General features: G+C 31.4%; 2 protein-coding genes and 1 long non-coding RNA gene across 4 annotated transcripts; 1 reads left to right on the top strand and 2 right to left on the bottom strand.

The window, feature by feature from the left end:
- Positions 1–6: 6 nt before the first annotated feature.
- LOC135120868 (uncharacterized) lies at positions 7–2,670 on the bottom strand (the record flags this gene model as incomplete). Its single annotated transcript, XM_064045194.1, has 15 exons — positions 2,592–2,670; positions 2,404–2,532; positions 2,280–2,356; positions 2,087–2,159; positions 1,904–2,011; positions 1,755–1,813; positions 1,588–1,703; positions 1,428–1,534; positions 1,273–1,376; positions 1,043–1,199; positions 744–925; positions 550–670; positions 365–498; positions 167–283; positions 7–90 (listed from the first exon to the last, which is right to left on the bottom strand). Coding segments are annotated over exons 2-15 (1,533 nt in total), but the record flags the coding sequence as incomplete, so codon positions are not given.
- Positions 2,671–13,823: 11,153 nt separating this feature from the next.
- On the top strand, positions 13,824–19,642 carry LOC135120837 (ATP-dependent DNA helicase DDX11-like). 2 transcript variants are annotated; one of them, XM_064045155.1, is made up of 30 exons: positions 13,824–14,004; positions 14,059–14,149; positions 14,241–14,392; positions 14,473–14,494; positions 14,544–14,601; positions 14,655–14,724; positions 14,783–14,852; positions 14,924–15,037; positions 15,099–15,160; positions 15,224–15,319; positions 15,383–15,437; positions 15,525–15,622; positions 15,676–15,788; positions 15,844–15,917; positions 15,975–16,096; positions 16,149–16,182; positions 16,234–16,347; positions 16,397–16,495; positions 16,563–16,745; positions 16,865–16,938; positions 17,056–17,107; positions 17,163–17,260; positions 17,312–17,386; positions 17,451–17,524; positions 17,585–17,672; positions 17,729–17,792; positions 17,853–17,935; positions 17,995–18,066; positions 18,119–18,174; positions 19,314–19,642. In XM_064045155.1, the coding sequence occupies exons 1-29, from the start codon at positions 13,858–13,860 to the stop codon at positions 18,134–18,136; spliced, it is 2,472 nt and encodes an 823-aa protein (XP_063901225.1). In that variant the 5' UTR covers positions 13,824–13,857; the 3' UTR covers positions 18,137–18,174; positions 19,314–19,642. The 2 variants fall into 2 exon arrangements, with proteins under 2 accessions (XP_063901225.1, XP_063901224.1); XM_064045154.1 differs by having other exon boundaries at positions 15,224–15,437.
- Positions 19,643–20,808: 1,166 nt separating this feature from the next.
- Positions 20,809–21,141, bottom strand: LOC135120856 (uncharacterized). The gene is made up of 3 exons (XR_010278765.1): positions 21,067–21,141; positions 20,919–20,994; positions 20,809–20,856 (listed from the first exon to the last, which is right to left on the bottom strand). It is a non-coding gene; the product is annotated as an uncharacterized LOC135120856 (long non-coding RNA).
- Positions 21,142–25,117: the final 3,976 nt, after the last annotated feature.

Here is a 25,117-nt window from a genome sequence, read left to right as displayed (position 1 = left end):
TTTAACGTAGTCCACGAACAAAGAGCGAAGCTCTTGATCAGCTATTATCTGTTCCACATAAAATATTTTATTTTGTGCTATAAAATCGACCTAATAATTTAAAATTATATTAGAATTAACCCGACAATTTTTTACAGACCAACGTTGGCCATATACAGATAATTACGTCTTTAAATAATGGATTTCCTGCTCTTCTTAAGTATATTTTAATTAAAGGCAATGTATAAGAATCTACGAGGTAGCAACTCGTCACAAAGCTTATATAGAAGAGGGAGGCAGATGTCTATTATATATTGGTTATTTATTATTGAAAGTGCTTGATGTGTATTCTAGTAAATGTTACGTGAAACCGAAATTGGTATACCAGCGGATGCGCAATAACATGAATTGTCGTGGGGATTAGTAGCACCCCAAAAAGAAGGAAAATGCGAATATTGTAATAATAATCCACAAACATAAACCAGCACTTTCTCGTCAATATTAAGTAACAAAAATTTTCTATGTAAAATTACAACAACTAGGTTATAGTATATAACTAGTTCAGCTTACCTACTAAAAAAAAAATTCCTGCAATTAAAATCACCCCGTAGGTAATAGCAAATGAAGTAAATATATGATTAAGCCACTTCACATAAAGACTGGCCATGCATAAAAAACCAGCAGCTACAATCTTAGACGTAAGAAAATATATTTTTTTTAAAAAAATTTGAGTATTATGACAAATAGTATAATACGTGACTTACTATGATAGAATGGTAACACCAAGGGAAAAAATAAGAGTAGCTTCTTTCTGGACGGTTAAACAAAACATGCATCAATCTTTGGCGGCAATTTATAGCGGAGAGCCCGGAGAGGAAAAATACGAAAACGAGGGTTGCCAAAATTGGGGACATAATAAGTGGCTTAAAAGGCACTCCGGTGGCCACTAGATATACATATATATATGATGTTTGTTAACGGTAGTGGTTAAACTTTTTGCATCTAATTTTCATCTAATATATATCATTTTATAATATATTAATAGTCATTAATAAAAGCTCACCAAATAAAAAGGCTGTCAGGGAAGAGAAAACTACGGATAAAAAAAGATGTATTAAAAAAGTTGGGTGTCTAGAGCGTATTTCTATTTCTTTTTTATTCAAAAACACCAAAACGGTGAAAAGAAGGACAACTATCAAGTTTAAAGTGGTCATTGGAAGCTGAGAGTATTTAAAAATGTTTATCGATTCTTTTTTTTAAGCGTGAAACGATCATTTAAATAAAAATCCAAACCGTGAATTTGTAAGTGGCTTTTTGATGGTCACCTAATATTTTATCCATAGCATCCTTTAACGTTTCAGCTGCTTGAGTATACTGTTCAAATTTGCAATGTTTTGCTAAAAAAAAAAATTACTCAGGACTAAACGAGCCAAGATAATGAAACTTACGCAAAAAATCCCCGTAAAAATTTTTAGCATCTTCTAACTCAGCTGAAGTAGCTACAGGGTTTTCGTCCAATTCCTTCAAAAAATTTACTTCGTAGGTGGTTAAAAATCTAGAAATAAATAACTTTGCCATTCATATAAGTTATTATTTTGGATACACTACTTTTGCATTTTTTCTTGACTACTTAGAAGTGAGAGTGTGTAATGATTCAACCAGTTTACACTTGGGTCTGCTTTTGTCCAATAGCGGTCAGTAAAATATTTCCGTATGGTCTTAACCTATCAGGAAGTATATTAGTAAGTATATATTATATACTTTACATTAATTACATCCAGGGGGGCATTGATGGTTAAATTTTTATGAATTTCAAGGATTCTATCTTCCAGATCTATTTAAAAATATATTATTAACTTGCTAACAGTGATCGTACAACTATATTATATGAAGGCCTCTGTAATAATTAATATATTAGTAATACCTTTCTTAGTTTTAGCTTTATCGAAATATAAGAGTGGAGAGACACCAAAATATGAAACGAGTGAGGCCGAGAAAAGTCTCACATTCGAAATCGAAGAAAATAGCTGTTCTTTTTATGGTAAGGTAGTTGTAATTATTAAAAGTATATCAATGTAATTGCGTTTAGTTGTTTAAAAAATGATACCTGATCCCATCTGAAACTGATCATTAACAACTGAATTTACATTTCCACATTTGCTAACTAACTTAGGTGTAATCTATTAAATTATAAAATTTTGAGAGAAAAAATTAATGTAACAATGATGACATTAATAATATCCACTACAATATTTTAACGAGGTTGGCGAGTATATAATATATAAAATCTTGTATGAAACCTCCGTTGCTATGGTTTCGAACGGGGTATAAGTCGTTTGTACGGCAGCAGCAAGAAGGAAAAGGGGTAGGTAAATCACTGGAATATATTTAAATTAAATTTTAAAATTTTAAAATAGGGCTTACTAGCAAAATTACGGAGGAATATAAAATAAATAATCGCCGCAGAAAACCATCCAAGCTTGTCACGGTCTTTTAAAAGCTTATCTATAAATTGCATCTTTAACTCCTCCAGACAAAATTTATTACTGAAAACTAAATATATATTAAATATTTGTTAACAAGGTAAAAACGCAAATAAATTTTTCTATAACAAATTATCTTCCATTCCTAACCGAGGTGTAGGTAAAGTGTATCCCGTTTTTGAATATTATCCTCTCGAACCTGATGGCCATTAACTTTTTATAGTGATTGCTCTCTTTGAGCTACTTGAATATAAACTATTTATTGCAGGTTTTTAATTGGTTTTCCTAAAATGGTTATTAAGAAAGTTAACCGAATGGGACACTTACAATACACGCTCCTCCAATCAGATCCAAGAGACACATGATTCCAAAATGAGTGAAAGGACAGTTAAAGTTAAAAAATAATGCTTTTTTTTAAAATTTTTGTGTATCATTAATACTATTGTTAGTTTATTCGTAAAATATAAATTAATATTGTTAAAAATTTTTATAAAGAATAGCTTTTTAAAGTTTAAAAAATTATTTTACGCGTTAAAAGGAATTTTACGAATGGACGTGCGTGTAAAGCGTGTTTACATTTCTCTTAATTCTAATCTGTTGTGTGTCGAGCGCGTACACTTATAACTGATTAACTGCACTCAACTGTGGAGCGTCCACTTTAGAAGTTGTGGTCAATTTCGACAGTGTGTTTATAGTTAATATAATGAACACAATTCTCAATTAAAATACAATAAAGTTACGTGAAAGAAAAACTCTAAAATCTATATAAGTATTATGATGACCCTTAAACATGATTTTTTAAATAGCTTCATTGTTTATCTTACACCAGCTAAAGCATGGCACTTTATTGCAGGCCCTGCGAACAGCAAGTTTTAGTAGCCAGCGTTTAGAAGAAATACTGTCCTGAAACTTTAACGTAATGAGGAACTTGTTGTAGTTACACTAATTTTGCTGCATTGCTAGAGTTTCATTACCTGGTTTCCATAATTATAGTCGTGCTTTATTACGCTAAAACTTCCTGATTTCTAACAAACTTTATTTGTGTCCATTTAGTAAGGTCAAACCTCTTGTTAGTTATTAGCTATTTCTTATCTATATATTTAACGAATAAAAAAGCTTTTATAATTTAGGCAATATTGTAATTATCAGTAAATGTTTAACAGCTTCCTCAGCCAAATACAACTTAAACAGTCCTCGCTGTCAAATTTTCTTTATTTTAAACAATTCCTATGTCAATAGACCGCTTTTATGTTTACTACAGAGCTTAACATTTTATTATTTAAAAGAAAGATTATATAAATTTCAGGTATATGTAACCTTATATAACTTTATATCAAGTCTGTTTATTAAAGTTTTACTAAACTTTTTAAGGCTAATTTGTTTTTTTTACACCTAAATTTTTTTATTATTTTTATATGCTTACATAACTTAAGTAAAAAACGTTTTTATTATGAAGTTGGAGCTTCTTAAAGTACTAGAATATAACTGTAGGCGCCTTTAACAAAAGCGTAATGTCCGTCCTAGACGGGCATCCGCAACCCTTTAAGATATGAATCTAATGTAAATTAAAAGTAAGAATAAAATTAATGTTAAAAAAAAAATTAGATAAAAACAAGATTACAAAAATAAAAGTAGACTATAAAACAGAGTACGAAAACAAGAGGCGGATTGAAAAAGCCTTTTTTCATTGGCGACTTGTTTATATTTTAATGGCAACGCCCTCGGCTTTTGTAAAATTTTAGACTGCTATATTTGGTAATGCCTACCTAAAAAGGTTTGGGCTATGAATAGCGAAAGTCGACGTGCTGGGGGAGAGTAAATTATAATTTCTATCCCTTGTGTGATTGAGGCTATTATATAATACAATGTATTGCTTATTTCTTCTGCGTTAGGTGTAGTTTGATCTACTTTTATATTTTTATTTTTAGCCCATCCTTCTTCACTCTGAAATCATCGCTATTATTTGGCTTAAATGAGTATTAAGGCACCAAGGCTTCTTATATTGCTTAAGTCAAAGACAAATTACGCAGTGTTTTTGAAAAATAAAATGCTTTAACGGATAGTTTGCATTAAGCAAGTCCGTTTATAGAACATGCGATATTGATCAAATTCCATTTTCTTATAGTCCCTCTTAACAATGAGCCCACTCCGGCCAAGTTATCTCTAATTAACAATTAATGCTATCTCACGTCTGGTGTTTAGCTGACATCTCCCTAGTAGCAGGGAACAGCATAACCAAATAAAACATCTAATCTATTGCTGTTTGATTATTATATAAAAGTTTTATACATAACAATGAAGCCCTCTGTAGCGTAGATAATTGGAAGTAAGCCTCTATTTTACTAAAACACAGCTCATTAACTCTTCTCTAATTTTTACCCATTGTCTCTTGACTACAGCTCTTTGAGTTTGTTTAATACGAAAGATTTCTTAAGGCTTTAGTATGCCTTCTGTCGATCAAGCTATATCAATTACTCCCGTCGCGTTAATAATCAATGCAACTTTTGATAAAATAACTATATATTTAATTATTTTTAACTCACTAAAAAACACATTTTAACTCATTTCTTAAGGAGTTTATTTTACCGCTTAGCTTCAGCCTTTAGATAATTGTAAGATTTTTCCTAAACATTTATAATCTTCTTACTTAAATTTCCCCCAAGTGTTAACTGTCGCTAATTAATTTGGTGATATTTCTAGAATAGCTAGTGTTATGAATTTTGGACTATTGGAAATTCCTACGGTGATTAAAAAGTGCCCATCGTTTAGGCAGAGCAAAGTAATTAAGTAGAAGGGAATATAGGGCTATAAGGGAACCTAGAATAATACAGAAGCAGGTTACATGCACGAATAGTGTACTTTTATTAAATAGATAGTTCAGCTTAAGTCGGTGGTTTTGTTTGCTTTCTCTTTCATACTTATTTAAACGCATATAATATATTAGTAGGTCTTTGTATAGTAAGGTAGGTATTTTTAGCAACTATTATAAACTGGAAAGCTTGCTATAATAGGTGTATATATGGACCACAATGTCCCTGCTGGTCCCTGAAAGCTCGTGCGTACGGGAACCTTTTTTTAATGGATTAGAAGACTTTGTCACTCTAACAATGATCTACTGTGACTACGTGTTTAATATTTATTTTATCAAAGGAAACTTTTAACATATTAGTTAGCAAAGACGGAGTTCTAGCCGACAGTATCAGACATGTTATAGAACTCAATACCTTCCTTAGCTTAACTTAAGTAACTCTGCAGTGTGCTCCACCCCCCTCAAGAAAACTTATTAGCAATGGTTGCGTACGTCACTAATATTGTATATTAGTTTAGTGTTTCAAACATATACGTTTCATTATTCATTTATTTAACCATAACAATTTTTTTAACTATTTAATAGGGATATCGCTTATAATAACTGCAGCTGTCTTTATACTTGTTGCATACGCACAAAAATAAGTTAAAAGCTGCTTTTTTATTTATGAAATTAATATTTTCCAAAACTTGGCTCTAGCTTTAGAATTTAAGTAAAACTTACTGTTTGTAACAATTGCTATTATTCATTTTAGAATTCCGTTAATACCACTTAGCTATAGTTACACGTAAGGGCCGCGGTACCCTTTGTAAAAACTTTTTTAACAATGTTTTTCATATAAGCTTCAGGTTTGAGAAAGAATTATTTATATAGCATCAATTTTATATTATATATTCAAAAATAATCACCGAGATAAAATGGCTACTATTGCAAATGCTTTAACTAACGAAAAAGTATTAAACGTAAATTTCACAATCCAACTAACCAATGCCTATTAAGTCGCCTTTTCGATACCTTTTTTTAATACGGTACCAGGAGTTTAAGCAATTACATCCGTTAATAAACCTCATTTAAGGTTACCAAAAAGGTTCCTAAGTGGCCAAGGCTCCCGCGGTATGCGCGGTTTCCTCTACTTCCCCTAGATGTAGTTAAATACTACTATTGACTAGCGACTTTTGATTACAAAAGAGATGCTTCACATTTAGTCTAGTGTGACCAAAGTTCCCTAATTATTATTCCTTGTATTTCGCCAAGTAATATTGAGCTTTGACTCAATTATTTTTATTCCCTCTTCTGGAAAAAGCTACAAACCTTAATCAAGTTCTTCCCCTCTCATCTTTCCAATAATAATCAATCTATATATTACCTTGGAATATTACCTTGGAAGCTTACTACCCAAAACTTCGAGGCAAAGGCTAGAATCCAAAAGTCTTCTTGTATTAGACAGATTTATAATGGTGGTTTTTACTAACAAGGACAAAAGCCCTTCTCAGTTGCCTGGAGGTTTACTTAATTCACTTAGCACTTGAAACAATGAACCATTATAACTCTCTAGTCTTCCTAAAATAAGAGGTTGTGCTGAATCGACATGGAGATCGCAGCTCTTCCTTTCAATAAGTTCCTAAGAGGAAACTAACGCTATTATCCCTGTCATAACTTTTACATGTTGCTTTGTAGCCTTTTATTCGAGCTTAAAGGTCACTAAATTGTATTATAAGCTTAAAATATTTTTTAATTTAAAACTAGCATACTTTTACGTGATTATGATATTTACGTAATATCTAAAGACTAGCCTTCGTTTCCCTGTGTTATTTAATTACAGGGTAGCTCCTCACTAAATTCTTGAGTAGGCTGTCTCATCTCTGCTCAGAATCATCCAATCTTGCTTATATTTTCACTAGATTGCCATTTACTCTAAAAATAAGCTGAAAGTTTTCCTCCTTTGTCAATTATTACATATTTCCACATAATTATTCTTTTGATAAACAAAGTGTTGAGACAAAGTCATATATCGTACTAGTCATGCTCGACATTAATTAAAAGCCAAGGTATTTTGTTACTTTCATACAATCATAGTTATTGCAGGCGATAAATATATTCTATTTTGAAAAGGTTTCCTAATAATAAGAAAAGTAGAACTATTTATACTTAATGTTCCGCATATAGCTAATTATTTGCAAAAAAATGTGAATGAGACCTATTTAGTATTCCTATGGCTTGGTATTTTCACTATTTCGTGGAGTCCCTTAAACACTTGTAAACAAAATACCTAGCCTGTTGTAGCCTAATCACTTGGTCCAGGTTTAGTAAAGTTACAATAATTTTTTCCAGAGTGTCTTTCAGTAAACAGAATTATCTGCCTCGATTGAATACCTTGGCCACTGCTTAATTGTTCACAAAAAGATCTAGGTTTATTGACTGATGTTATCGATTTACTAAGGTCAGCATTGTAACGAGAAGAACTTCCAGACCTCGTAGTTATTTCTACACCCCTAACTATCGTTATTATCCACAACTTTGGGTTTTAGTTATAAACTTATTGTAAAAATCTTGCTTTTACCCATTACAAAGCTGAACTGTTTCGTTTTTTTTAAACTCAAGCTGTTTTCAAGCTTTGGTTGCTTTTTAAATAAGCTAAGTTTTTTAGAAGCTTTTCTTACTAACTTTAGCTACAAATTTGAATCCCCCATTCTCTTTCATCAATCCCATAAAGTAGGCCTTCTATCTACGTCAACCAAGTAAGTTATTAAATTGATTATCTTCATCGTTTTACTTCACATGTTACAGGTAAACGCTTTACTATAATAAATTCTGTTAGAAACTAGCTATTGCCTTCTGCAATTGGTATTTAAGGCTTATCCCCGGTTGTTTTGAGTTCTTGCTACAGCAACATATAGCTCTCAAGTAGGTAGCTGGGGAAAAAGATCAGAAGGCTTCGAATCTATTGAAGTCATCAGCGCTATTAACTTGACTTCCTTAGATTGTATCTCAGTTTCTATAATAATTCGCTAACTCATTATGCAAGAGATTCTATATATTTATACGCCTCAAGTTCTATATTTTATTTCACTCCCTTTAACGTCTTTTTTAGACTTTAAACACAGTAATTTACATTAACAGTAATTTACATTATCAGTGTTCTAGCTTAATTTAGCTAAACTATTTATAAGGCAACCATCACAATGACAGGCAAGATCACGAAGCCACTAGCTGATGACCGCTATTTTGTCACTACTAAGCCCAGCTCTTATGATTTCTTTCTGATCTTTTACTAGGGTAGCTCGATTCAGAGGCATATAAATAGGATTACTTCCATAGCTCACACCTTGTTTAGTGTTCCCATGACTACGATAAAATTGAACCTTAAAAAATTAATTTTCTTTACGGTCGATAGGAATAACAAATAAAAGACTAAATTCCCTCTTTCATCTCTAGCGTTACACCAGCTCACTGGAATAAATTTAGAACAAATTTATTTCCTCCGACAGTCAGGAAGATCGGAGAAGCTCTACCGGGTCACAGTAAGTCAAAAAAGAGAAAACATAGCCTTTTATGTGTTATTCCTATCGAACATCAAACGGATTAACTTAAGGGTTGCGTTTTCACCTTACGGTTCCTTTCTTTCCTCCATTCCTCCAATCGCGTTTAGGAAGTTGTACCTTCCGTGTTCGTAACTTAACATGGCAAGTTTAGTTGTTTGTGGAATATACAGGATTAGGATATAGCACAGAGATGAGGGTGTTCTCCCTTCTTGCAAACCCAGGATGTGCCCTACTACGACCAATATTCATTCCGAAATAAATGAACATGCACCATCTCGTACATTTAACGAGAATACTATACCTCTTAAAAGCTCTAGCTGAGGGTCCAAAACGCAAGAGTAAATGGTCTCGGGTCAAATCAACATACACGAGTCTTGAAAAAAAAATCCAACTAAACTTGAGGAGACAACTTAATGCAGCTATAATACAGTGCTCTTATCCTATGCCCTTACCGTGGAACGCTTCCATACATGAAGACCTCCTTAACTACGATATCTTCAATGTAATAGTGCCTCCTGCGTTTACAACCTAAGGGTGGTCGTTAGTTGCGTTCACCAGAAAGGTACTGAGTGACGCGATTATTTCCTATTTTAATTCGAGATATGATATCAAAGCATAACGAAAGACAACTTCGATACTTGGAATTAATGTCAGCCAGCCTGAAAACGAAATTTCCGAACCAGAAAATAAATATTACTAGCATTTAGACTATATTGACAAGACATTTATTAATATTGGCGCTAATGAAGATAACGGCAATAGACGAAAATTAAGTGTACAGTCTTACAGTGTTAGTCGGTTCCTTGCTCTACCTTCTAATCGTTTCTGAGCAGGAAATAGCATTTTCTGAGAATAGAGTGCCGGGGGTGTATCTTATTTCATAACAGTTAATATTATTCTTTTTAATAAAACTTCTTATATTGAGACTAAATAAACAAAAAAACCGTCTGTTATAATATCTCCGCGAATTCCTGCATTGCTCTATATATACTAGTAAATAACACTATTTGAGAGATGAAGTAATCGCCACAGATTAGGTAGTTTAGTGCCATCACCATCTCCCAGAACTAATGCAGCTAGACACCTCTCCATCATAGTGTACTATTATTTCAAGTGCTACTTAATATATTTATATTTAGGCCATTGTTAACTAAACTGGTTATCTACTAGCAGTCCAAAATTAAGACAAAGTTCCATTTCTACATTCGCAAAAGAACTCAGACTTAACTTTTGCTTTCGAACTTCGCTTCTCGCACTGAAAACCATCGTAGGCCTCTAACTTAGCTCCTTTCAGCAATGTCCAGTTAGATCAAAAAAGGTGTGCTTGCTCGCCTCTCAAAGAAATAACACCTACAGGCAATGCTAATTTTCTTAGCGTAAGCGTCCTCCAATCAAAGCTCAAGTCTTTGTCCAATCATCAAAAAGTTTTCTAGTTCACTGAGTGAGATCCTCAGTGTCTGGACAAACAGCATAAAGGCAGCAGTCTAAATTATGACAACAACTAATCCTTAAAGTCACAGGTAAGCTAGAAACTAACCTTTCAATCAAGGTTAAAAGCAGATCTTTCGAACCTCAGGAATTTAGTTTCGCACCTTCTATGACTCTCCACTCAAGGTGCCAACCTACACAGCTGAAGCTATAAAGCTTAACTTTAAATTAAGAGATTTAGCAGCCAAGATCTCTGCGATCGCAGCACAATAAGAATACTGAGTCAATACCTACACTAAAGGAAGATAAAGACAAAGACAAAAATGAGTGTGGAGGAGCAGGTCGAGCACCATAAAAATTCTTTAAATAGTGTTATTACCCAAAAAGATATTGAACTACAAAGGTATTTGATAGGTCTCAACCAATTTATCCGAGAAGGATAATTTAGCAGTTAAACTACAACACCTAAGTTAATACGGCCTATAATAATTCCTCATCCAGAAACAATCTTCCACTCATTGACTAGACTACTCAATGACTTTAAGAATTCTCCATTAGTGGAACAATTCTACATTAATTCTCTTTTCAATGAACAGAAGAACTCTCTAGTAATTGAATAGAAAATTTGGACACAGAACAATTTGACACTCTATATAGCCCATACTATTCCTCACAATTTTTAGTAGCAAAATAGTGCTGGGGTAGGATTAGAGTTTAATTAAAATCTTAATATTTCTCTAATTTTAGTATTATTTTCATGAAATTTTTACCTACTAATTAATAAAAACTCTGACACTCGAGTAATAGGTTAAATAATCTTGAAGCACACGCATTCTATACTGGCGTCTCACCCCGATGTGATTTACTCCAATACTTAAATAAGGGTGGCCCATTCAAACTTTGGGTGAAACCTTGTTAAAAATGGCTGTTATATTCTTACGGTGTCCTTTAGTGCAAGAAGCGAAGATCGAGAGCAAAATGCATGTTTAATGATAATAAGTGATGATTCGTACACTATTGTCCTATTCCAAGACCATTAGTGTGGTCTTCGGCCCTGTTAATTTGAAACTGGTTGACATAAATAGTATTTCAAGTAATGCTACTGTTCGATAGTAAGCAGGTTCTAAGACTGCATTAGTGTGAGGTAATAGTCTTTGCTGCTTGTCTAGATAACTAGAGGCTTTGGATATTCCCTCTAAAAGTATACGTACCTACCCAGTATAACAGAAGGTTTAATGAGTTAAGTACCAAGCATATGTACATCTACTTTAATTTTATTGCCTGTACATACCGAGAATATCTATCTAGTATAATAAGAGCGCTATCATAGCCTACCATCGCCTTAGGTAGTTTTATAAAATTCATGCTGTAAAGGTACCTTATGATTATACGCAAAGGCTCCTTTGTAATATTAGAGCTGTTAAGTTACAAAGTCATAAACACAGAATCTATAATTCTTCCTACCTCCATCTTTTCTATAAATTCTGTTTCAGTTTTTTCCTTCTGTATAAAATAGTTTCTTATACACAAATATATTAACTCTTTATCAATTTTTTTTAGAGGAAAATGCTGCTCATCTGCCCTCATACACCGAGAAAATTTAACACAGCTTTTTAACTTCGGCTCCGGCAAGAAACGCAAACCCACAGGTCAGTTTCCACACCATTCTTAAAGAAATCTTGTAGACCCTATATACGGTTGGGCTCCACAATCAATCTATATCTCATAATTTTATTAATATTGTAGCGCACCCACATAAGGTTTTCTTCCATCATCACGTAGCATTAATCTTATATTACCTAAAGCTGTTTTTTAACCTGTACTTTACATTTCCTTGCTCAAAATATTATTAATACCCTTTCCAAGTTAATTGCTATTCTTCAACCAGGTAAATATAACATTTTAATTATAACATCTTCCATATATTTAACAGAACATAATTTATAAAAGGTTTAAAATTCATTCTATACTCATAAATCTTTCTTTACTAACCACTCTCCCTAGCCACTTAAATGATTTTCATTTAACTTTGTTATCTGATCACCAAACCACATAACGCTTTGTTGTAGACAATTTGGTATGCTTTTTTCAGATTCGGCTATAACAATATTCAAGATTTTATGTGATCAAAAGGCCAAACTGTCCACCACGCTCTGCGCCCATCTGTCATAGTAAAAGCGATAATTTACTACTCTCTCGACCCTGTCTCGCTAGTAAAACCTTTTAGGGTTGTCCAGTCTAGTAAGAAAATTTTATATTTCTCGTCTTCATATCTATCAATTTTTCAGTAGGAACTGTGTAGCACTTAGTAATATATAGTTTACTCATACATTGTTTATTTAAACTCCTTACGTCATCTCTGAATTGCGATGTAAATATTCTTCAAAGGCAATTTCAATTCAGGTTTAGACTACAACTACTTGTCATGATTTCACTCTTAATGAAATTCTAGCAACCCTACTAATATAAATTATCACATAATTGTTTAAAAACTTTTAGCTTTAGCTAAAATTTTGTTGGTTCCATGCATAGCGAGAACCCTCTTTCATTTCTACTTACTAAGGCATCAACCTCACGACTGACTTTTTTTTTCCGGATTTAGTTTTAAAACACGCTCAGCTAGAATTCTAAACACACTACCACCTTTATATTTTAAACTTTTCAACTGTTACTTTAGTTCCATCACCAAATTTGTACTCGGTTTTCTTTCTAAATCTCAAAAACCTGCAAGTAATATATCCTTTTGTTCTTAAAAAGTTAATTATGCAAATGGCCATGTCTCGCACACGTTAACGTTCTCATTTTTTTAGCTTTCCTTTTTCTTATTTGCACAATATGACTTGTAATCTTCAAGATTCACCAGATTGTAAATTCAGCTTACATAGTCTCTTTTCCTAATATTATATCGATGCCACTTACAAGCTTATAATTAATCATGTACACTAACTCACATCCCGTTAAGGTGAATTGATACAACAACTATTCTTAGTGGCGTATAATTTTCCTTTTACTTTTCTATATAAAGAGCACTTACTAGCATTTCTTATAACTAATACAACTACCATTTTCCAAGGAATAAGTTTACTCTGTCTACAACAATACAATTAACTTAATTCACTGTTTAATGATTTACAAAAGAAACTTTGTGCGGTCTCACCTGCAAGGGTGGCTTCGAATACAAAATTTTCTGTTATTATAACTACTTTTTTAAATATTTTATTCAAATTAAGTATTAAATTATTAAATACTTAAAAGAAGGCGTAACTACAACGTCATTATATTCTGTTGTCAATCTACTTTAATGCATCATATTATTGAATAAACAATAAAGTCATATAAATAGTATAGAAGTTTTTTATAGACTCTAAAGTATTATAACATATAGTCATAAAAAAAACTTAGCGCGGCGTGAAGTTATTTAAGTTTATGGGCTCCTAGGGGGGGCTATCCCAGACTCCACAGAGCCACAAGACAAAAAAGAGCGCGTCGCAACCCAGCCATCCCATATATATAGCGTTCTGCCCTTTAGCGCTCCCCCTTCATTTGTACACCGGAAAAAAAATCTTTATTACGTTTCTTTGCTGCTTTTTTAACCTTAAATAAATCATTTTTCAGGATGAAAATAGTTGAAGAGACTCTTTCAATTCCACTTGACTTTCGCTTTCCCTATATACCTTATCCCATTCAAAATGAACTTATGAAAAAAATATTTGAAGCTATTGAAAATGGAGGCTTGGGGCTTTTTGAGAGTCCAACGGGAACTGTATCAATAATATATACTTTAAATATTGGTAAACTATTTAAAGACAATGAATAGGGAAAAACTATGAGTATAATATGTTCTACCCTTACTTGGTTGCGTGCTAATGTTGAGAGACAATTTAAATTTCAAAATGAAGAAAAATTAGGTATTATTGTTAACTTCCTTAACTTAGCTTAATTTAATAATTAGTAAGTTTGATATTATAGTGGTGTTAACATATATATATATATATTTAGCAGAGGAACCTTCTTGGATAGCTCAGTTTAGACAACAGCAACTTGAAGAATCATTAAAAAGAAAAAAAGAATTGCAAGAAAAAATAAAAAAAAGATTTAAAGTCAAGAAGTTCTCTAAGAAAGAACGGCGTAAAGTCTCGACTAGAAAAATAGTTGCGTTTCTTGTTTATATATTCTTCCAATTTTCTGGCTAATTTTACGCCTCTTTATTCTAACTTTTCCCGTTTCTCAGGAAGCAACCCGTAATTTAGAAGGTTATTTATAGTAAACGTTATGCTTTTCATTCATCTCATTTTTTTATAGAACTTGAAGAGTTACTATCAGACTATTATAGCGACGACGAAGGCGGTCATCAATCAACGTTTTGATCTATTTACGTTTCCCTACTTTATTGGCTTCTTAAATACTTAACAGGACCGGATCATCAAGTTTTGAAGATGGAATCGATTTTGAATATTTTAATTTTAAAACTTTTGATACAAAAGTTTTTATTTTCTTTATGTTTTCTAAGTACCCGCTGAATTTTTAAAAATTTCTTTGAGATAATATATTGTTCACGGACGCATTCTCAGTTATCTCAATTTGTTGCTGAATTAAAAAAAACTTCTTTTGGTGTTTATTATAAATTTTGAACTACTAGAAATTAAAAAGTATTTTATAATAATTTACCTTATGGTTTACAGAAAATATTAATTTTGTTCTTCTTGCCTCACGCAAGCAATACTGCATCAACGAAAAGATCAATAAACATAATGTGGCGTTGATAAACGAATTATGTTTAGATTTAAAAGAGAAAAGTATTCTTTATTATTACTAGTTAATCTTTTGAATAACTTTATATTACTGGCGTTGTGAAAGCCAATAAGGGCTGTGCTTTTTGTAAGAAGAAGAGTTTTAAGACGTTTGCTGATCGCGTGCTGGTAAGACTCCCTGGAGGACAATATTGCGTGGCTCCTTCTTGCCTATTGGGTTTTGCTTGCTAGAGAGATCCTAAAGATCTAATGGAAGTAAAAAAATTGGGGGTGACGCTGGATACGTGTCCTTATTATTCCACGAGGGAAGCCATTAAAAATGCGGAGGTGATTTTTACATCTAGCAGTAAAGCAGAAAAAAAGCAGACGCTCAATAGTCCGTGTGTGCAGATCATAGCGATGCCTTACAATATGCTGCTGCATAACCCCACGCGCTCCGCCTCCGGTATATTTTACTGCGATGCTGAATTAATTTTTTTTACCGCAGGTTGTACTTTTTTATTTTTCTTGATACTTACTCTGCTACCACGAGGTGTGGACATCAAAGGGAACGTTGTGGTTATCGACGAGGCGCATAATATCATCGAGGCGCTTTCATCCGTCTACTCCGTTAGCATTACTCTCCTTCAAGTACTTATAAAAAAGAAATTCCAAATATTGGTTACTCCCAGCATTCCCTGCAGCTGCTAAAAGCGGAAGACGAACTTAGTTCCTACTTTAAAAAATATCGCATTCAGCTGAACCCGAAAAATGTTATATACATAAAACAGCTGTTGTTTATTTTGAAGCGGTTAAGGTACTTCTCTTAGCCTTTTTCTCACTTTTTATTTTTCTTTATTAATTAATTTCAGGCTTGAGTTTAATATAAATAACAAAACGGCTTCAGAGCTGCTTGAAAGTTCCCCTGAATTGGAGTCTTTTGAAGGTTTTCTTTTGTATACTTATTTTTTTTATAAAGTTATTGATTTATCTTTTTTTTTAGACATTGGTTCTTCCGAGTCTGTTATTTATGCTCTAAACGAGTTTGCTATCAGGTGCGAGATTGAAAATATGAATCTTTACAAACTGGAAGGCTACTGCGCCAAGTCCAGGCTCGCGAACAAGGTCACCTAGTAATATAGACTCTCTTCTTTTTTTTTCTTTATATTATCTTCAGTTGAATGGCTTTGCAAAACGCCAGTTCAAAGAAGGTAGCACAACCAGTTTTTATGTTTTTATGACTCATTTTTATTATAATAAAGGAAAGTTTTCCTTGGAAAAATCCTCGCGTTCGTCCGCTTTCCAAGCCGTTCAGAGTTTTATATTTTCTCTGACGTCTCCGGATATGAATGCTCGCGTTATTCTTGAAAAGAAGAGTTACTTAATCTTCCTTTCATTTTTCTATTTTTCATAAAATTTTTTTAGAAAGAATTGAACTTTCCACGTTTAAGTTCTTCGTTGTTTCCTCTTCTGAATACTTTTCTGAAGTTATTAAAGATGCCCGCTGCGTTATTTTATGTGGAGGTTCGTTTAGCGGCGCAGCAAAGTTTTTCCTTTTGCCAAGTTTTCAATAAATTTTATGACGTATTAGGCACTCTCCGACCTCATGACGACCTTCTCAATCAATTAGTGAATACACTCGAGTGCAGTTATTACTATAAAAACGGAGAGACCGTTAAAAATGAAATTAAGAATAGCGAGGAGGCGGGACACATGGCTGTCCCCGTTGCCATGTTTTCCTGCAACCACGTCATTCCTCCTGAAAACTTACTGGGTACTATTTTATTGGTCAGTTAAAAAAACGCTTATTGATTGGTTGCATTGACTAATCAGCCAATATTCTTCGTTTTATGAATTTATATTTTTTAAAGTTATTTTTAATAAACTAAAAAGTTATGACGTTGAGTCAAACTTCCAACGGGCGGCTTCTAAACTTTTCCTACGAAACTCGGAATGATGAGTTTCTGGTTTTATTTTTTATCATAATGCAATTATTTATTATAAAGTTTTTATACATTACTTATTTTTAATGAATCTTAATTGTTATATAAAAAAGTTTATGATATTTATGTTGTATATTTTAGGTTAGTGAACTCGGCAGAATTATAGTGAAGCTTTGTGAAACGGTTTCCGGGGGTTTCCCTATTATTATTATTGCCTGAATATAAACATAATTTTTAAATGATTCGAGGAATTATTTGCTTTTTTCCTTCTTATGAATACATGAAATTTGTTTATGACTTTTTCCTAAAGAATGAAATTACAAAAGTTATTATGAAAAACAAAAGGGTTTTTACTATGCTCGCCACCAAACACAGCTTTTATAAATGGCGTGCTTAGATTTTTATGGAGCCTAAAGAGAGTGGAAGCGTTGAAAAGATTCTCGTCCAGTACGCTCACGCGGTGCACAGGAAAGTACGTGTCATAGGCGTAAATATTGGCTTTTCACGCGCTATACTTATGCCCATCTCCTGCGCAGGGAGGCGCGCTGATACTTTGCGTTGTGGGTGGAAAACTCAGCGAAGGCATTAACTTTAAAGACGAGTTAGGGAGGTTTACAAAAAAATCCCCACTAACATGGCTACAAAATGTAATGATTGACCAATTAATAAGGCTAATTTTGATGATTGGTCTACCTTATCCCAATAAAAATTCCTTGGAACTTAAAGAAAAGATGAACTATTTGTGCGCTAAATTAAATGTGTGCTTCTATTTTTTTTAGCAAACTCGCCTAGAACGTTTTATTTATTATATTAGAATTCCAATGCGGGAACGGCGTACTACCAGAACTTGTGCATGAGGGCTGTCAACCAGTCCATCGGTCAGTTTTATTAAATGGTATTTGCCACGCTGAAAGGCCAAGCGGTTCCTGCCTCTATAGGGCGGGCGATCCGTCACGAAAAAGACTACGCCGCTATACTTTTATTGGATTACCGCTTTTCCTCCGCTTCTATACAAGAAAAAGTTTTTATTAATTTCAGTATTTCCTGCGAATTTTGTTGAAAGCTTTTTCATCTTTTTAGCTACCCACGTGGATGATGAAAAGTTTTAGTGAAGATTGCAGTGAAGAGATTTTGTTTGACAGCGTTAAAAAAGTTTTTTTTTACTTGCTTCACTTTATTTGTGTACTTTATAAATATCTATTAGTTCTTCATGGAAAAATGACGCTCCCGTTGTCATAATAATCATAATAATAACAGCAAGTAAATTTGCTTTTAAAATTTATTTGGTATTGGACGTTAGCTTGTCCAGTAGGAAAGCTCCTCTGCGTCCTATTATTATTATTATTATTATTATTATTATTATTATTATTATTATTATTATTATTATTATTATTATTATTATTATTATTATTATTATTATTATTATTATTATTATTATTATTATTATTATTATTATTATTATTATTATTATTATTATTATTATTATTATTATTATTATTATTATTATTATTATTATTATTATTATTATTATTATTATTATTATTATTATTATTATTATTATTATTATTATTATTATTATTATTATTATTATTATTATTATTATTATTATTATTATTATTATTATTATTATTATTATTATTATTATTATTATTATTATTATTATTATTATTATTATTATTATTATTATTATTATTATTATTATTATTATTATTATTATTATTATTATTATTATTATTATTATTATTATTATTATTATTATTATTATTATTATTATTATTATTATTATTATTATTATTATTATTATTATTATTATTATTATTATTATTATTATTATTATTATTATTATTATTATTATTATTATTATTATTATTATTATTATTATTATTATTATTATTATTATTATTATTATTATTATTATTATTATTATTATTATTATTATTATTATTATTATTATTATTATTATTATTATTATTATTATTATTATTATTATTATTATTATTATTATTATTATTATTATTATTATTATTATTATTATTATTATTATTATTATTATTATTATTATTATTATTATTATTATTATTATTATTATTATTATTATTATTATTATTATTATTATTATTATTATTATTATTATTATTATTATTATTATTATTATCATTACTATTATTTATTATTATTTATTATTATTATTATTATTTATTATTATTATGTTATAATTTAATACTAAATCTTATTTATTACTAAATACTTAACTTTACTTATTACTATTAATTATTTCCATTATTAATTATATTTGTTTATTGTTTTATATTTATAACTACTTATTAATATATATTTTATTATAATTATTATTATTGGAATCACAATATACTATTATTACTATTTACTTATTATTTTAGAAATCACCTGACAACTGAAAATAAATTTTCCTTCCAAAGTCTGAAAGGAGTGACGTCTCGTGCACTGATCCACTGAACATTTCACAAAGCGAACGTCGCTAAACTCGCACTCGTCGACTTTTCGCTTCTCCTTTTATTATTGCGTTACTTTTTTGCTTTATCCTCATTATTATTATAATTTTAAAATCACCTTGTCATCCACGAAAATGGAGATCCGATTATTGGTGCAGACCAACCAAACTGTTGTCCAAAACTTTATAATAAAACTATTTTCATTTTATTTATACTTATTCAATATATAATTACATTTCCTAATTTGTAATTCAGAAATCCTTTTTTTAAAGTTTTGATTGCCACTTTTTCTTCCGGCTTCGGTTCCTTAAATAAAAATTTAATTTTTTTTTTAAATTGATAAAAATTAATTTCTGAATTTTACTTTAACTTTTATAACTTTTGGAAGAGTAATTTCCATGGTTGCTTGCACGCTGACTTCTCCCTTTAAATTCACCACCGTTTTAATAGGCGTCTCGCTCATTTGTAGGATTCCCACGATGGGGATGTCCCCGGAGCACACCGTCGAGAGCTTTTTATAAAGTTGAAGGAAAATTCTTATCAGAAAAATTCTTTGGTATATGATTTGGTACTTTGAGAAATCTTTTTTAGAAAAATGAGAACTTGTTATTCACATGTTGCTCTTTATTATAAAATTTGCTTTTTTAGAAGATTTATTTTTAATAAGTAGATGAAGATGGGTCAATCAGTTTTCACTTTACCCGTGCAACACCACTTGTTTACATAAGCGAGATTTTTTTTATTGAAAAAAAAAATTTACTTTGCTTTTTCCGAGCACACTTTCAAACTTTCCTTGTTTTCGTAGTATATTAAGACATAAAGGAGATTTCAGCGATTCTGGTTTTCTACATTATTTAGTAGTAAATTGTTTTAGTTATAAAATTATATAAAAAAATTATTTAAGTGAACTAATTTAAGTTTGGTGAGTTTTCTGAATATTTTTTACTATAAAAAAAATAATTGAATTTCTTTTTCCAAATAAGAAATCTATAAATTACAAATGAACGGCTTTTAGAGGTTTAAAAACTTGATTTTTCTGGTCTAATTCAAGAGGAAGAATGAAGGACTGATCGGAACGCACTTCGCAAAAAAGCAAATTTTTGTTTTTGAGTAAAGCTAAGCAATTTTAAAAACTATTAACATAATATAAAAACTTATTATAATTAAATGAGTTCTCTAAAAGTAGAGGAGTTAAATAAATTAAATTTTACACAAAATAAAAATATAACAAGTCAACTACTGAATGCACTTTTCAACCTTTTAAATTGGTGGCTTCCAGTTTAGTTACTAATTATTTTAATAAATTACTTTTTTCGTGTAGTCAGAGTCAAAACCTTTTACCTTGTAATGAAATCTTCTCTGAGTCCTCAATGCCAATAAAGTTTTTTTTAGATCCAACTTTAGAAGTTAACATTGAAATTTGACTGCTTTGAGATCCTTCTTTAGAAGAAACTTTCTTTTCTTTTAAAATCTAGAAATGTTTTTTCTTTAGTTCAATGAAATTACTACAAAACAAGATTTTTAAGTCGTAACTTTTACTCTTTCAAAAGGGCTAAGAGTAGCTTCAGCGGTGCTCATGGTAGCTAACGTTGGCTTTTTAAATTTGCTTCTATTCAAATTATCAGTATGAATTCTTCTTTTATTAATTATTTAAAAACGAATAAAATTAATTGAAACTTACAATTTATTTTCTATATGCTCTTTTAACGCTCTTAAGGTGTAACGGCGTTTACCACCTAACATACTTTATTTCCACCTGTGAATAAGTTAAAATTAAGTTGTATATCAATTGGAAAGTAATATTTAACAGTTATACATTCTGAATATATTTTTATTATATGTATACGCCTCATGTCACTTTAGAAACGGGCCAAACTGGCCCTATCGAGGCCATTAACTTATTAGAGAATGCCCTCGATATTTATACGAAGAGTTACTGCTTTGTGTTTCCCCTGCCTATTCCTTCAATTAGTAACAAAAAAAAATAAATTTGCAGAAGTTATGATCCTGTGTTTTCTAGTACTATTTACTACACAGTTTAACTTCTCTCTAAAATATTATTATGGATTTTAATTCTTGCACACGTATAAGAATTAAGGTGATTATATAGTATTAATAATAAGATATATTAAAAGTTCTATACACTTGGCTAGCAGAAACTTTTTATAAGCCGCAAATTGCATATATTAACGAGATGACATGCGCAGTACATCATATTAAGAACCCGACAACAAAATTCAAAGTAAAAAAGTGTTAATAAAAATTGATCAAAAGAAACCTTACCACTTAATCGTTAATATTTTAAATGGCAAAAAAAAAAGTTACAGAATTAAAATAATTGTTTATAAAGACACTTGTTAATATTATGAACTTTTTAGTTCTGTTTAAATAGTTGAATAGGAAAATATTATAATAATAATATAATTTATAAATAAAAGTAGAGTATTACCCTCAAACATTATAATACCTGCTTGAATCCACAGCCATATACTTTATTAAAAAAAAGGATTGTTGCCTTCTAGAACTTTCTCCATCGACTAAAATTTTTAATAGTAAGTAATCGTCCAAACTTATTCTATCAACCCTTCCAGATTTGTATCTTATCAGTTATTTTTTATGGAGATATCTTAATATGGATTTTTGCTTTTTAAATCAGCCGATAAGGTAAACAAATAGCTTCATACCTCTAAATATGTGTGCGTAATACATACAATCTTATAAATCCCAAAATAGTTTAGCTAAGTAAAGTTCAGGCAAAATAGCTGATAGGTAAGGCTTACTTATTTTTAAAGTATTTAAAAATTAGTTAATAGGCTACAAAAGTTTACAACCAGCCGATTTCTCTAAAATATTCTGATGTTACAAGTTAGGGAGTTTTAATAAAATTATATGTCGGTGCTACTTTCGTCTTTATAACTTTTAGTTATATTATTCGATATTTAAATTAAATTGTGGTACATTGTATTCTTACAAAAATTTGTTTATAAATAAATTATAAAACAAATAATTGCTCAAGTATTATAAATATTTTTTAAGTTTATCAGAATTTAGTTTATAATATTCTGGAAAACGTTCCACTTTATTTATTTCTCTTAGGATTGATTACATTATATTATTTATACGATTCTCAGTATTAACAAACAAAATGAATTCGCCTCTTAGTGGAGGAAAAATTGGACATCTAGTTCCTAGTGCTACTACGTTTAAATAGAAAAGAGAAGTAGTGCTTGAACAAAAGCTAAAATAAGAAGACTTAGTGTAAGGAAAGATTAATGAAGGCTGTATTGTCGTGGACTTCTTCCTACTGTTTGTGAATATTAAAATTAATAACACTTAATAGTATTTAATTAATAAAAGTTTTAAAGTAATAATTTGATTTTTTTAACATACTTGAAGTAGTCTTTTAACTATAACTTTCTTCCTACTCTCAGCTACCTTGCTAAACAGTTATTCAACGCAAAGCCTTAAGCGATTTTCATAGTAAAGGAATCTATAAATTGGACAAAACAAAATTAAATCTTTATTAAAAAATTTACAACTAGTTAGACCATTAGCCCTTCTTCGGTATAAAGATTTATTTATTTCATCAAAATTTATTGTTTATTATTATTAGAAGAACGTAACATTTATTATACAGTAAAGAATGTTCTTTTTATCATAAGCGCATATGCGAAATTCCCTTTTATATTTATATAGTACCTTTGCGTGCAGTACTCCACTACTAACATCACCTCTTCTGGTGTCGTATTTATTTAACTACCTTTATGTATACTGGGCTAAAAGAAGGTGACTCTGTTGACTAAAGTTCTTTTTTTCGTTAAGATTGCTGCTTGTGTTAGTTTGTTATTCGAGAAAGTGGGCTACTCCCTTTTGGAAGCCGATTTACAAAGTAAAATTTCTAATTTATTAGCTATTTTTTGAGGAAATTCGTAAGAGCTAATGTCTGAGGTTGAAGTAATAGGAATTTTAAAAACTTATCCTTTTAAAAAGGAGACTAAACGACGAAAAGAACTGACTGGAAATTCTTCTTCTACAACATAAAACGATAATCCTTACTCCGCTCTTTAACTACTATATGAACTTTGGAAAGAAGTTTTTGATGAAAGTGAAGGAAAGGCTTCTATGAAAAAAGGCACTATACTAAAATAATAACGAATACTAATAAATGCCACCATATGATAATAAAAATTATAATAATTATAATTCAGAAAATAAAGGGATTAGTAGTAATAAATTTAGTAATATGATACTTTCAAATAACCTTAATGACTAGTAATGCCACTAGAAACTAATTTAATGATAGTAACATTAATTTCAAAATTAGTAAAGACAAGTTATGCCTTTTAGAGAGCGCCAAGATAGCCATGACCTTGAGAGGGGCAACACTTCTCTAAATACCCGAAATACCTTTCTCAACAACGATCCACCTACCGCAACTACATCTCCTCTCAGGCGAAATAATAAGAACCCGTCTCTGGTTCTCTGCAGAAACAGAACTGAAAGCATTTTGTTATCTTCTGCTAACCCACGGTCGCTAAGATCCGAAGTCTAGAGCACGTCAAGAAACAGCAACAGCAGAAGAGTACCAAACAATCACTTCGCTTATACGTGATGAAGCGCTACCACCTATAACATCTGCCCGAGCACAAGCCTTTAAAGTTTGTTCTCCAGGGAGGCATGGGTACACAAAGCATCTCACATCTTCGCGTGAAAAGTATACACACTGAGGGCCCACAAAGCGATATTTACCAATGGTGTTAGTATATACATTAGGTATGACCGATTAAGCTGTTGAAATTAAAGACGGTTTTCCATATTCAAGTTAGGGTGGAAGTGCTCAGCAAGAGCCCTCGAGTTGGAAGAGTGCCACCGCGGCATGTATTTGGACTCGGCGCAATTTCTACTCTGCAACCCCCCGATGTGTTAGATGTGGCGAAGGCCACTTGACTGCAACAGTGCAGAAAAGTACGAGAAAGTCCTGCCATTTGTGCTAATAGAGGTGAAGCGCACACTGCCAACTATCGTGGTTGCAAAGATTATCCGTGAAGACCTACACCTCCAATCCAACTGCTTTACCAACACTTAAATAACAGACCTCTATGAGTGTAACTTCGGCGAATTCTTATGCCGCTCACTTAGCCTCGAAGATTACTTCTTAGACAATTCCCCAACAAACGCAACCAACATTTAACTGCTTTTAATATTGACGACAAACCTGTCAACAATGTTAGAGGCGGTGAGGGGTTAGGATTTACCTTTTCAATGGTTTTAGACCAAAAGCGCTCCCTATTCTTAACTAGCCAGGGATCCGTGTCGGCACTTACAGTTTACAGGCCCCCTAATAGACCATTTATTACCTCAGATTTTGATGCTCTCTTTAAAAATTGTTCCTCAAATACAAGCATCCCGCCTAGAATAGCCGTATCGGTAACCCAAACGCCAAATCCTCGGATCTCACACCGGCGAGCGGGACTGCGCGCCTAGGAGTTTTACGCACATGGAGAGGATGGGGATGAAGACCTATTATGGATATCGCTGTTTCGAATATTTACAATTCAACGTCTTTGAAAGCTCTCTAAGAACTCTAGCCGTAAACTCTGCCAGTTCTGCTGGATTTAATTCTTCGAGACTTTTGTTATAACCTTTCAACATCTTCCGCCTAACTCAGTCAGATTAGTTGGACAGATTTGGCAAGAGGACTTGCTTTACATATTGCGCGTTATAACCCTTTC

Source organism: Zophobas morio, unplaced genomic scaffold (assembly GCF_036711695.1).
Source record: "Zophobas morio isolate AGI-343-1 ecotype UQ-CSIRO unplaced genomic scaffold, CSIRO_AGI_Zmor_V1 ptg000428l, whole genome shotgun sequence".
Classification (NCBI taxonomy): Eukaryota; Metazoa; Arthropoda; class Insecta; order Coleoptera; family Tenebrionidae; genus Zophobas; species Zophobas morio.
This window is presented reverse-complemented; position numbering and strand designations above follow the sequence as displayed.